A 12,169-nucleotide genomic window follows, 5' to 3' on the forward strand; every position below is an offset into this window, starting at 1 on the left:
ATCTGAGTTTAATTAGAGCCGTGGCTGCGATTGAGATTCCCTAGGGAAAGAATTTAGACCGAGTAGTGGCAGAATATGGTGTAGAGAGAAACAGGTACACCAGTTTTCATATGGTGGATATCTAAAAGGGTGAGATAAGCTGGCTGTAATTCAGCTGTCTTCCTTTTGTTACCACATTGAATATAAGCAACAAACGATCAGATAGAGAAAGTGTGGGTCAAACAGGGTTATTTCTTGAGCCCAGGTCAATGAAATGCTACTCAATTATTTGGAACTGTCTTTGTTACAAAGAATAGTGGTAACATTTTCAGTTCATGGGATTTTGCCTAAAATTCTACATCAAATTGAGACATAGTTTTTCTTATTAAAAGTTATACAATTTTCCATAAGTTTCTATGAAATCTGTAATACCTAGAGTCAGTCGGAACCTCCAACTGCCCCATTGAGATCGTCTTCACTCAGTGTCTCATACAGTTTCTCAAACTTAACATTTTAAAACTCAACTCCAACCTTACCCTCAAACCTGCTTTTTCTCTGGTCTTTCCCATCAAGTCACAAAGCTCAGAGCTGCTTTAAATTTTTTTTCCAAAAAATTTTTAATTGCGGTATAGTTTTTACAATGTTTCAGGTGTACAACGTAGTGATTCACAATTTTTAAAGGTTATGCTCCATTTATAGCTATTATAAAATATTGGCTATATTCCCTGTGCTGTACAATATATCCTTGTAGCTTATTTATTTTATAATACATAGTAGTTTGTACCTCTTTATCCCCTACCCCTACCTTACCCCTCCCCCTTCCCTCTCCCCACTGGTAACAACTAGTTTTTTCTCTATGTCTGTGAGTCTGTTTCTTTTCTGCTATAATCACTAGTTTGTTTTATTTTTTAGATTCCACATATAAGTGATATCATACAGTATTTGTCTTTCTCTGTCTTATTTCATTAAGCATAATACCCTGCAAGTCCAATGGAAAAAATGTCATTCTTTTTTATGGCTGAGTAATATTCCATGGTGTATACATACCACATCTTCTTTATCCATTCATCTGTTGATATGGACACTTAAGTTGCTGCCATATCTTGGCTGTTGTAAATAATGCTGCAGTGAACATTGGGGTGCATAAATCTTTTTGAATTAATGTTTTCGTTTTCTTCGGATATATGCCCAGGAGTGGAATTGCTGGGTGATATGGTAGTTCTATTTTTAGTTTTCTGAGGACTCTTCACACTGTCCTGCACAGTGGCTGCACTAATTTACATTCCCACAACAGTGCATGAGGGCTCCTTTCCTCCACACCCTCGACCACATTTGTTATTTGTGGTCTTTTAGATGATGGCCATTCTGACAGGCGTGAGGTGATCTCTCATTGTGATTTCCATTTGCCTTTCCCTGATGATTAGCGACGTTGGACATCTTTTCATGTGTCTGTTGGCCGTCTGTATGTCTTCTTTGGAAAAAGTTTTATTCAGGTCCTCTGACCTCTTTTTAATTGGGTTGTTTGTTTTTTGATGATGAGTTGTACGAGAGCTGCTTTAATTCTTTTTTTTTTGGCGGGGGGGGCAGTACGCGGGCCTCTCACTGTTGTGGCCTCTCCCGTTGCGGAGCACAGGCTCCGGACGTGCAGGCTCAGCGGCCGTGGCTCACGGGCCCAGCCGCTCCGCAGCATGTGGGATCTTCCCGGACCGGGGCACGAACCCGTGTCCCCTGCATCGGCAGACGGACTGTCAACCACTGCGCCACCAGGAAATCCCGAGAGAAGCCCGAGAGCTGCTTTAATTCTTAATTCTCCCTAACCCTCTACACCAATTACACAATTGAGTATGATCAATCCTCCAAAATATATCTCCAGTCTGTCCTATCCTGTATTTATGACAGTGGCTCTGGTTCAGGCTGCCTCCGTCTCTTATCTGAATTCCCCCAGTGCACTCCTAACCCTTGTCCCTGCTTCTCTTCTTGCTGCCCTCTCTCTGAGCCATTCCCCACGCAGTCAACCTGGAGATTTTCTTAAAGGAAATAGGTCATTCTGCTCCCTTGCTCAGAACCCGTCCGTGATTTCCTTTTGTACTTAAGATAAAATTCAAAATCGTTTTTTTGGTTTACAGAGTCTGGTACATTGCTGATCCCGGTCACATCTGCCAGCTCTGCTCTTCCCCAGTGCTGTTTCCCATCTCAGAGGCTCCTATCCCAACCCTTTACTTGGTCAATTCTATTCATTCTTCACATTTCAGCCTAAAATGCCATTTTCCAAGGAGGTATTTGCTGAGCCCCCCCACCCCCTTCAGATGTGTTGCTTCTTCTCGGCATGGTCAAGGAAGGCCTCCCTTTGCAGGTGACTGGCCTCAGGGCTGACCCGAAATGACAGCAAGAGTGACGCTTCAGGATCGGGAGCAGTGCCCGCAAGGCCTGAGGCTGAGATGACCGGGAACTGCAGTCAAGCTGCCTTCAAACCACACGAGGCTCAACTTGCTAAAGCACTTGGACAAGGGAATCTCTACACAGAGTCAAATAATTCAAAGATTTTTCTTCAGCTGAGACCTGCTTTGCAAGAAGCAGATCTCCACTCTAAGTCATCCACTCTCGTTTAGATTCCTAAACAGGTTTCAAAAGTATTTGTCATGCTATTGACCCAGCTCAGCAGTGGGTTCGTGAGGGCTCAGTGACTCTGATATACAGGGTACCCCATACCTGGTTTCCTCTTGGGCAAGAAGCATCATAGCCTACAAAAAGCATTGATTTCAACACCAGTGACACTTGGGCCCAAATCTCAGCTTTGGTGCCTATCAGCTGTCAAACTTGGGTACCGTATTTTGCTCTGCGCGAGTCTCTAACCTGGTGGGCGGTAGCTGGGATTAAAGGATGTGCTGATGATCTGGCGCTAAGCACAAAGCAGTTGCCTACAGGTGATTCTGATCATTGTCTGCCTGTGATATTTACCCTCTGCCTAAAATTATCCAAGGGATTTCTCTCCAATTTTAAGACTGCTTCACACCGCCTTAGCAACTATGTCCAATAGTATTAACACGTGCAAGCTTTTGAAAAGAAAACAACTGATGAACACGTTGGCCAGAATTCCTTAATGGCTTCTCTCCTGAAAGAAGGAGGAGAAAAATGATCCTGTGACATAAAGATAAATGTTATAGAGAATATAGTTCCCTCTAGTTTCTGTTTGATCTTTTTATTCTCTCTGAAGACAGCCTCAAGGAATGTGGAAAACTTCAAAAGCAGAATAGAAGCGCTCAACTTTGACACACGGAGACCTTTATGGCTTTTCTGTTTACACAGTGATTTTTTTGTTTTGTTTTAAGCCCTAGGTAACAAAGTATCAAGAGTGGAATTGGGAGGCAGCCTTCCAGATTGAAATGCTTAAGTAAAACCTTAGGTCAGAGTGACTCCACACAAAGAAATGTTAGTTTGACACTCGAGGGAGCATGTTCTGATTTGGTTTCTGTCCTCAATGTTTTACATTTTAATCCTGCCACAGACTTTGGATTAAAAAGTTGTTACCTTCATCATCATGCTCAAATGTTGAGGCTCAAACAGAGCAAATCCAGTAGATTTATGTAGCTTTTCCCTGGCCTGGATGGAGTAGTGGTACATTTTTTTATCTACGTAGAGACTTTGTCAACAGCACCAAATACAAAGACAATCGTTTGCTTTTGTTTATTTTCTCCTCCTCTTTTTTCTAGGATTATGACAGTTTCTTTGAATCCAAGGAAAGCAACACAGTCTTTTCATTCTTAGGCCTCAAATCACAGTTGGCATCAAAGGTAGGTCAATCTTTTCTTGTTGTAAAATGTATCTTTCTTGAGTTGTTCTTAGGGATTGAGGTTGAAGGAGTGCATATCTAGTCTCCTAAATTTTCAGTTTTTGCTTTCTCAAATACACAGTTAGGACTGCTCACGGTAAATAAAGACACACAAGGAAGCCAGTTTTTTTTCTTTCCCATTTTCAATTGTTGCTGTATATTAGAGTTTATCTTTATTTAAAATTCAGTTTATTTATAATTTATATCTCCTTCTTCCAAGAAAAATTTAAGGTAGCAAAAAACAGTAGGTGCTTTTTATTTTAAAGTGCAAGTTCACATTACTTTACATTTTTTGAAATAGAATCAAAGCCATGTTTTTAAGGTCGTCTGCAACTTAAGTCGTTTACATTGGAAGGGACGTGGTTTGCAATAACAAATGGTCAACCTTGAAAAAAAGGGCAATTCCTAAACTAATCAGAGTGTTTTTGAAGCCACTTTATTATGTCATATGTCTTTTAGCAAATGTAAAAGGCTCAAACTTTTCTAATATTTAGAGCTATAGATGATATATATTATGGTAACTTTGTGAAGCACATGGATTCACTTTCAAAATAAAAAATAACATTTCTTTATTAAATAAGGCAGTATTTTGATTGTTATTTCCACTTCAGAAATACTATTTTTTTCTGATTATGAAAGTAGCCTAGGCTCATGTAGAAAAATTGGGAAAATGCAAAAAAGTACAAAGTAGAAAATAAAAAGTCACCAGAGAAAACCACATAAACATCTTTGGTGTATTTCCTTGCAATCTTTATATACATAGCAATTGAGGTTTTGACTGTATTTCAAATTGAAACTGAATTCTAAAGCTTCTGTTTGTAACACTGAATTGAAATGAAAGTACATTGCTGGGAACTTTGATATCTGTAAGTAATAGGTCTTTTGAGGCTACCCAGGATTTGTGCCGTTTCTGGAACACTTGTGGGAGGAAGACAGAGAGAGACTATCAATAATAAAAATTATACAACAGCACCTGTAGTTCCTCGCCGATGTGAAATCATGCTTTGTTATACATCAGTAAGTCCACAGATGCTTGTGGGTGGTTTCTGTGCACATGTTTTAAACAGAGACAAAACCCACACAGAAAACCCTTAAAGGCTCTTAAAACTATCTTTATAAAGATGGAACACTGGAATACTTAGGAAAATGAAAGTATTTTTGTAACATGTTTCGTGCAAAGACATGTAAACCATCCAGATTTATCTTCAGAGAACTGGAATAAACTGGGGTAGGAGCAGTCTAACAGATGCATAAATCCAGCGGACACCAGCATCTGTGCAAGAACCTTTGAAAAATACTGCGTGCTTGCCATCTTTGTTCTCATTTTCCCTGAAGATGTAGGTTCCTTTGAGAGGCTTCGGGCTGACTTTTTTACTCTTTGAAAATATTTATTCTCTTAGAAATTTCTCAGGAAACCTATGACCTGTAGGATATGCATTCTCACATGACTTAACGGTCATGGGAGTTGGTCTTGATGCCATTGAGGTTTGCTTGATTGCAGGAGACCATTCCATGGTCAGTGAGGGCGCTAGGCACCTCCACCCATTCAGCCCCCCGCTTTCAGGCACCTGAGTCAGTCAGACAAGAGCAGGGGCCCACGGAACCAGAGTGGAAGGCCACGGTGCCAGTGTGTGTGCCATCCCCTCTCGTGAGCCATTCAGGGCCTTAAGGGTTAATAGCAACTCATACTTCACCTCCGTAGGAAAGAAGTGCAAATATCTTTAAGAGCGAGTCAGCATTTTCCCCCTTTCTAGTTAGTCACTTTGTACCTTGGTAGTAATTCATTATACAGTCTACCCTCTAAGGCCTAGACGGAGCATTCACGGGTGTAATGTACCAAAAGATGGAGCCCCCTTTCCTGTCTCCTTTCCTACCCTCTCTGCAGTACACACACGAAAGACCAGGCGAGCAAGCCCGCCAGGGGACGTATAAAGACTCCATTAGCATCTAATTGCTCTCGCACAGTGAGGGGAGAGAAGGTCCGTAGGAAAAGAACATTCACAGACCCAACTCTAGACCCTGGGCAGTTCTCCAAAGTGGATGGGGCAGAGGCGGGTAGGAGACCACGGAAGAGCGGCCTGCAGGCCACATAGGTTCTGGATGTGTTTGTCCTGCATGGACTCTTTTTTAAAGACTTCAGGTGGGTTGCTGATACTTAAAATACAGATTTCCCACTTTTCTCCAGAATTTGAATTGTTGCAGCCCTGGTGGGGGGTGGAGGGGGTCCCACATCCTTCTGTGGCCAGCTGGAGCCCAGCGTGGTACCTACCGAAAAGAAAAGAAGGCCTTTTCACCAATACTTTTCAGGTAGAAAATCATCAGTCTTCTTATCGTAACAGATTCAAAGCAGAGCCTGAAATGGAAGTTTCTGCTTTCGGATCCCTGCCATTCAGGGGTGATATTGAAAATACGCAACCACCAGTAAACCTTGAGCACTGACCAGCCGGGGAGCAGGTCTCAGAGGCCCACTCCCAGCCGATGCCAGGGGTCAGCCATCCAGTGGCTGGATCATGGTAGCACTTGGGGGAGAGGGGTATCAGCTATTTACCAATAGGTATGGGCCATTCCAGTGCCGTTCGTCCCCTCAGGTCACCCTCCGCAGGGCCCCTGAGTAAGGTAACCCCCGGCCACGCCACTCACCCAGGTGTGAGTGGAACAGTACCTCAGAGGAGTTTCCTCAGTTGTTGAAAACATGTGGCTTTCTTTCCACTTTTATATTTGGCAGGTCAGGTGGGTGTGACTTAACTCTGGGCTCTGATCCCTGAACCCAGGATTTATTTGCTCTGACCCATCACATGGCGGTGATTTCCAACATCTCTGTTCCTGACATTTAAAATATCACCGCCAGGGTGAAATTTCTTGCCCACACAATGCAATAACTGGCTTTTTTTTTTTTTTTTAAATAAATAGGCAGAACCTTAGCAAAGACAAGCGGAAGAGGACGGAGATGCATTTTGGAGCGCCCCTGGTACTCAGCACACACCTGCTTACCTAATGCATCACTGTGACAGAAGCCACGTGCATTATCAGTAACTTTGCTTGCCATGGAAAAGGTGTTTTGGGAAGACGTGGGTCTAATGGGATTGCATGAGTGCTTTAAACCAAATCAGGACCGTGGTGGGTTTTTTCCTTGTTTTCAGAATTGCCTGCAGTTGCCTCACTCACCCGGAGGTACTGTCACCTGTTACAGGTGTGCCTCCTGAATAACTGAGTGATAAGCAGGTGGCACCATCAGAGAGAAAATACTGGATCTGCCCTGGGTTGTAGTTGATGCCAGGATTGCTCAGACCTGCTTCTCTTCAGGCTGCCTAGGTGGTGTCCTTGAAATTAGTCTGCCAGGCTCTTAGAATATTCTGATCAGAAAGGAAAAAAAAGCAATGTTGGTTGACAAAGGGCTAAAGATCTTTGCTGCAGATTCACGAGCATCACTATTCCAGTGCTTTGTCATAACTGTAGAAAAAGTTAGGTGTTCTAGCCTCCTTTCGGTAATGGAAATTCTTACCCCCATAAATCCTCCAAACCCCTACAGATGTTTCCAGAAATCACTGTTGCAACAATGTGTGATCAGAACCAAGTGACAGGGATGAAAAGAATTGCTATTTGGAAAAAAAAATGCTTCTTTATCTCTTACAAAGGAAAAGTTTCACCTAATGTGTAAGATGACTTAAAAGATATATTTAAAGAGGTGCACTGATAGTTAATTCATAGGGACATTATCTCACTCGTACCTGAAGGCATTTCAGCTCTAGCAACTTATTATGCGTAAGTGCACGTATATTTTTAAACGCAGCTCCCCCAACTAATAGCTGCTTATATATTTTGCAAAGGGATTGTATTTTTCGAGAAAGGAAGATCTCAGCTAGATATATTTTGTGAACCCTTGATGAGGCATATTAAAAGATACTAATATTGCTGCACACTTTAATTTTTTTCCTGTGTTACTTTTCATTGGTCCTCTGACACTGCCAGCTCATATTTCTGGCCAGTGCACAGTTCCGGATTTTCAGAGTAACATAGATACATGTTCTCATTCCATATGTGAACACCAGTGATTTTTCAGAACAGAGTACATACGAGAAAGGGGCTGTCAGAGACTCACTCTGAATTGTACTTGGCATGTGAAATCTCTCCTTCCTTTGGAGTGGGTGCTGACAAACACTGAACCCGTCGACTTCATTAGGGCAAAGGCTTCTTTTCTGCATCCTTGTCCCTGCTCACATTTTTTTAGAGTTTTTAGTTGCCAAACCTGGGAATAGTCTTGAATAGAATAAATTCAGAGTGTTGCCTAAGATATTCTGCTATTCTCAGTGTCCTGATGGTGGACCTGCCCTTTTGATTCTGAGCAGGAAGTTTGTAAGAAATGGAAAAAACAGAAGAATTTAGTCCCTGTCACCTGTGTTCTCTCTCCCTCCAACTTGCTAAATGTGGACTATTGTAAAGAACCTGTTGAATGCTAAAGCTGACATCCCAGCCTGAGATTTGCATCCCAGGACTACAACCAGAAGGAAAGCATGCCACTGATTCCTACATGACTGGAACAGATACATAATCCACAATTTTCTCTGCAAGGAAAGCTGCTGTAAAATCACGGCTATGACTGCTTAGTTGGCATTAAATACGATCCAGGTCAAATTCCACTTGCTAAATCCCAGGGACTAACCAGGAAATGTTTTTGAACTGGATATCGTGTTAAAGTCTAAGAAGACTTAGAATTTCTTTTTAAGATACAGCAGTTTTTAAAAGTTAACATTGCAATGGTCTAACTTACATTTTGTCTACTCTTGCCAGTGACTACCAAGAAGCAACTTGGTAAGATTGAGTCTTGGGGTTGTAGGATCAATTCAATACCTGCTAGACCAAGAAAGCTACTCAGAATTGTTTGTCTCAAAACTTCTGAATTACTCTGGTTGTAGTAGGCCCAGTATGGTTGTCCTAAACAGACTAGATGAATAGGAGTGCTAAATTATTTACCACAGTTACAGATCATCTACCCCACCCCACTTTTTTTTTTTTTTTTTTTTTTTTGGAGCAGCAAAGAAATAGGAGAGACCAGCTTCACCTGGTATTGTACTTGTTATGAGCAAGCTAGAAACACATTGTGTGGCATTTCCCTCAGTACCCAGGCTCTGCAGAGTCCTAAGGTATTGCCCTCTGGGACCGCACTGTGTCCTTACTTGTGTTTTACCAGCTGAATTCCAAACCTGTAATGGTTTTCTTCATCCCTTCTTTTTTTGTTTTGTTTTGTTTTGTTTTGTTTTTTTACGGTACGTGGGCCTCTCACTGTTGTGGCCTCTCCCGTTGCGGAGCGCAGGCTCCGGACGCGCAGGCTCAGCGGCCATGGCTCACGGGCATAGCCGCTCCGTGGCATGTGGGATCCTCCCGGACCGGGACACGAACCCCTGTCCCCAGCATCGGCAGGGGGAATCTCAACCAGCGCGCCACCAGGGAAGCCCTTCATCCCTTCTTTAACTAGCTGCCTTTAGATCTGAATAATCATAGTCTTAAAAATCTAGGAAAGAAGTGGATGGGAATTGCAGACATAGATGTAATATCAAAAGCATTTTAAGACAGAATTTTTATTTCCTGTAGTAGGCTTGTTGGGGCAAAGAAAATGTGCTGCTAAAAATCAAATTATCCCATTTTAAAATGAGATAAAATACAGAGAGTGCCATCCTGCTAGGTATATGCAGACCAGAAGAAAATTTAGTTGGGGAAGTACTTGTTTTTCCACATTCTGTTATTCTATTAAAATCACAAAGGAGAAAAGGAGGGTTTTTTTTTCTCTCAGGCTCTAATATATTTTAGATTTGTTTCTGTTTTATAGATTTATTCAACACTCCCACATAGATGTTTTTATATTACATGAATTTAATAAAGAACTAAACTTATTTTTGTCCTTCCTTGTTGAAAGGTACCAAAGCCTCTTTCTGGTTTGTTTTGTTTTGTTTTTTAATTTGATTTTGCTGTATAGGGTTTTGCTTTTTCTAGAAATGCTTACCTCTTTTCTGAAGTGTCAGAGCCCACTTTGATCTGCAAAATTATTGTGTTTAGATTTCCATTTGTATGCATTTATTTGTCTCTAAAGGCATTGGTGAAATCTCAGATTTTATATTCAGCATTAAAGAGGAATAAATTACAGAAAACACATATTCTGAAAATGGAGTGCTTGTTCCCGACCATTTCTTACACCTTTTCTAATTTTGCTTCTGTGTTTGGTTGAAACCTTCTTGTTTAGCTGGGATGCTGTATTTCTGCTCCCATCGTGAACCCCATACCTGAAAGCTGCAGATTCGTTGTAAAAATGCAGATGGATCATTTGAGTACTTGAGGAGACACACGTGTGTGTGTGTGTGTGTGTGTGTGTGTGTGTGTTGGAGCTGACTGCAGGATCATCTCAGACAGTGACCAGGACGAAGGGTGGCGTTAAATCACTCATCCCCTGGTTGGTTCAAATAGATGATGGTGGCTTCCTGAGTACAATGAAGCGATGGGCTGTGGATTCCCTTCCCTAATTTCGTGCAGGAGAAAAGTACAGTGTAGCCACAACCCTTAATAGCAGGGCTGCCTTTGCTGCAGACACCTCTGAAGGCAGCATCTGAGGTTAAGCCCATCGCTGAACTATTTCTAACTTAAACACCAAGATGAGGGAGGGTGAAGGAGGAGATAAAGAGAACAGGCCGTCAGTTTCCAGAAATGCGCTAAATTGTGAAGCCAAAGAAGCCAAGTAATCCCCGCCCACTTGTAACCCAGATTTTCAAAGTTTTCCTAGTTTTCTAGAAATACAGGCCAGGTTAGTTTGGTCATCCCATTAATCGGCATGTGTTGAACCCCTAGAATGTGACAGGGACTGTCTGAGCAGGACAATAGTCTCCACCCTCAAAGAGGAGAGAAACGGAGAAGCATTAGCAGCAGTGACAGTGGCAGTGACTTGAGAAACAGGTAAGTTCACAGTGTTCCAAGCGATGGTTTGTCATCTGAAACGTGCTGTATAGTCTTTTTCTTTGTATGTTTCAACCAGTCCAATTTTTAAAATGATTTCATACATGCAATGGAATAAATATGTACACACACACGTATATAATATATACACTGACATACAAAGAAAAATAAACACACCCCCGTGTGTCTGCCACCAGCTGCCTGCCTTTCCTTTGGGGCTCTGTGTGCTCCCTCCCTGACCCTGTCTCGTCCCTGTTTGATAGCGGGAGCCCGTCCTGAACGCCATGTTGATCATAGCCTTCCTGTCCTTTATTATTTTACCTTTGTGTACATATCCTTAAAAACTAATAAATGGAATTAAACTCTGTTCTTCTGTCACCTTCTTTTTATGGTCATTGCATTTGGGCATAATCATTTTGAAACAAGTGCCCTAGCTTGTTTATTTTCACTGCTAAGTGTTATTTTGTCGTATATCACAATTTTTCCCTTCTCCTGTTGCTGAATATGGAAATACATCTTTCTTTGAAATAGAGAAAGGAAATGTTGCTACAAACATTCTTCTATGTGATTTCTGGTGCACATACACAAGTAGATGTATACCTTGAGTAGAATTGCTGTGTCACACGTGCAATAAAGCACATCGTCAACCTGAACAGATAAGGCCAAACTGTTTTCCAAAGTAATGGTACCAACTGACACTCCACTGGTGTACTAGAATTTCTGGTACTCTCAATGTTCACCGACATTTAAGATCATCAGACTCAAAGTTTTGTCAAGGTGAGGTGTGTATCTCGTTGTGGTTTCATTTTGCATATATTTGATTGCTAATAAGATGAACATGTTTTTACTATGGGAATTACTGTTTCTTCCTGGAAATCCCCCTTTGTGTCTTTTACCATTTTTTCTATGGTGGTGTGTTTTCAATTTTTTTGTTTTTAAATAAGTGAATTTTTTTTTTTCAATTATTAATTTTTAAAAGTTCTTTATACTTAACCTTTTCCTGGTTAATGCTCACCTATTAGAGAGAAACCATATTTGGAGTGGAAATCTTCTGAAACTATTTCCAGAACTATGAAAAAAAGCATGTGAAACTTTATTCTATTTGGAGAGAATAAAATTAAACACAGATATTGTGTGTTTTTATTGTATGCTAATTTTCACCTTGTCAGCATATCAGCCAAGAGAAGATATACCTTGGAAACCTCTCTATGCTCTCAAAGGGTTCCTTCTCTGAAGAGATTTCAAGGCTCATCAATTCCAGTTATTTGGTAGGAAATTAATGTCATGATTTGGTTTTCTGCTACAGAATTAAACCAGAAGGAAATCTTTATATAGACTGCACGTTTATATACGCACATTTCCTTACTATGTTAACATAGAATAGGCTTACAACGATAGGCCAAAATGATGTTACACTTAAAA

At 41.2% G+C, this 12,169-nt stretch overlaps 1 protein-coding gene across 1 annotated transcript in view; it reads left to right on the forward strand.

The window, feature by feature from the left end:
- Positions 1-9,970, forward strand: part of SH3BGRL2 (SH3 domain binding glutamate rich protein like 2) — a 53,563-nt gene extending 43,593 nt beyond the window's left edge. Inside the window, exons 3-4 of the mRNA XM_022590333.3 lie at positions 3,690-3,770; positions 6,719-9,970. Coding sequence (XP_022446041.1) covers positions 3,690-3,770; positions 6,719-6,730 — 93 coding nt within the window. The 3' untranslated portion in view covers positions 6,731-9,970. The remainder of the gene's footprint in view (positions 1-3,689; positions 3,771-6,718) is intronic.
- The last annotated feature ends 2,199 nt before the right edge of the window (positions 9,971-12,169 follow it).

This window comes from Delphinapterus leucas, chromosome 12 (assembly GCF_059928025.1).
Source record: "Delphinapterus leucas isolate spDelLeu-1000000601 "Yukka" chromosome 12, BTC_Dleu_Yukka2, whole genome shotgun sequence".
In the NCBI taxonomy this organism is placed as follows: domain Eukaryota; kingdom Metazoa; phylum Chordata; class Mammalia; order Artiodactyla; family Monodontidae; genus Delphinapterus; species Delphinapterus leucas.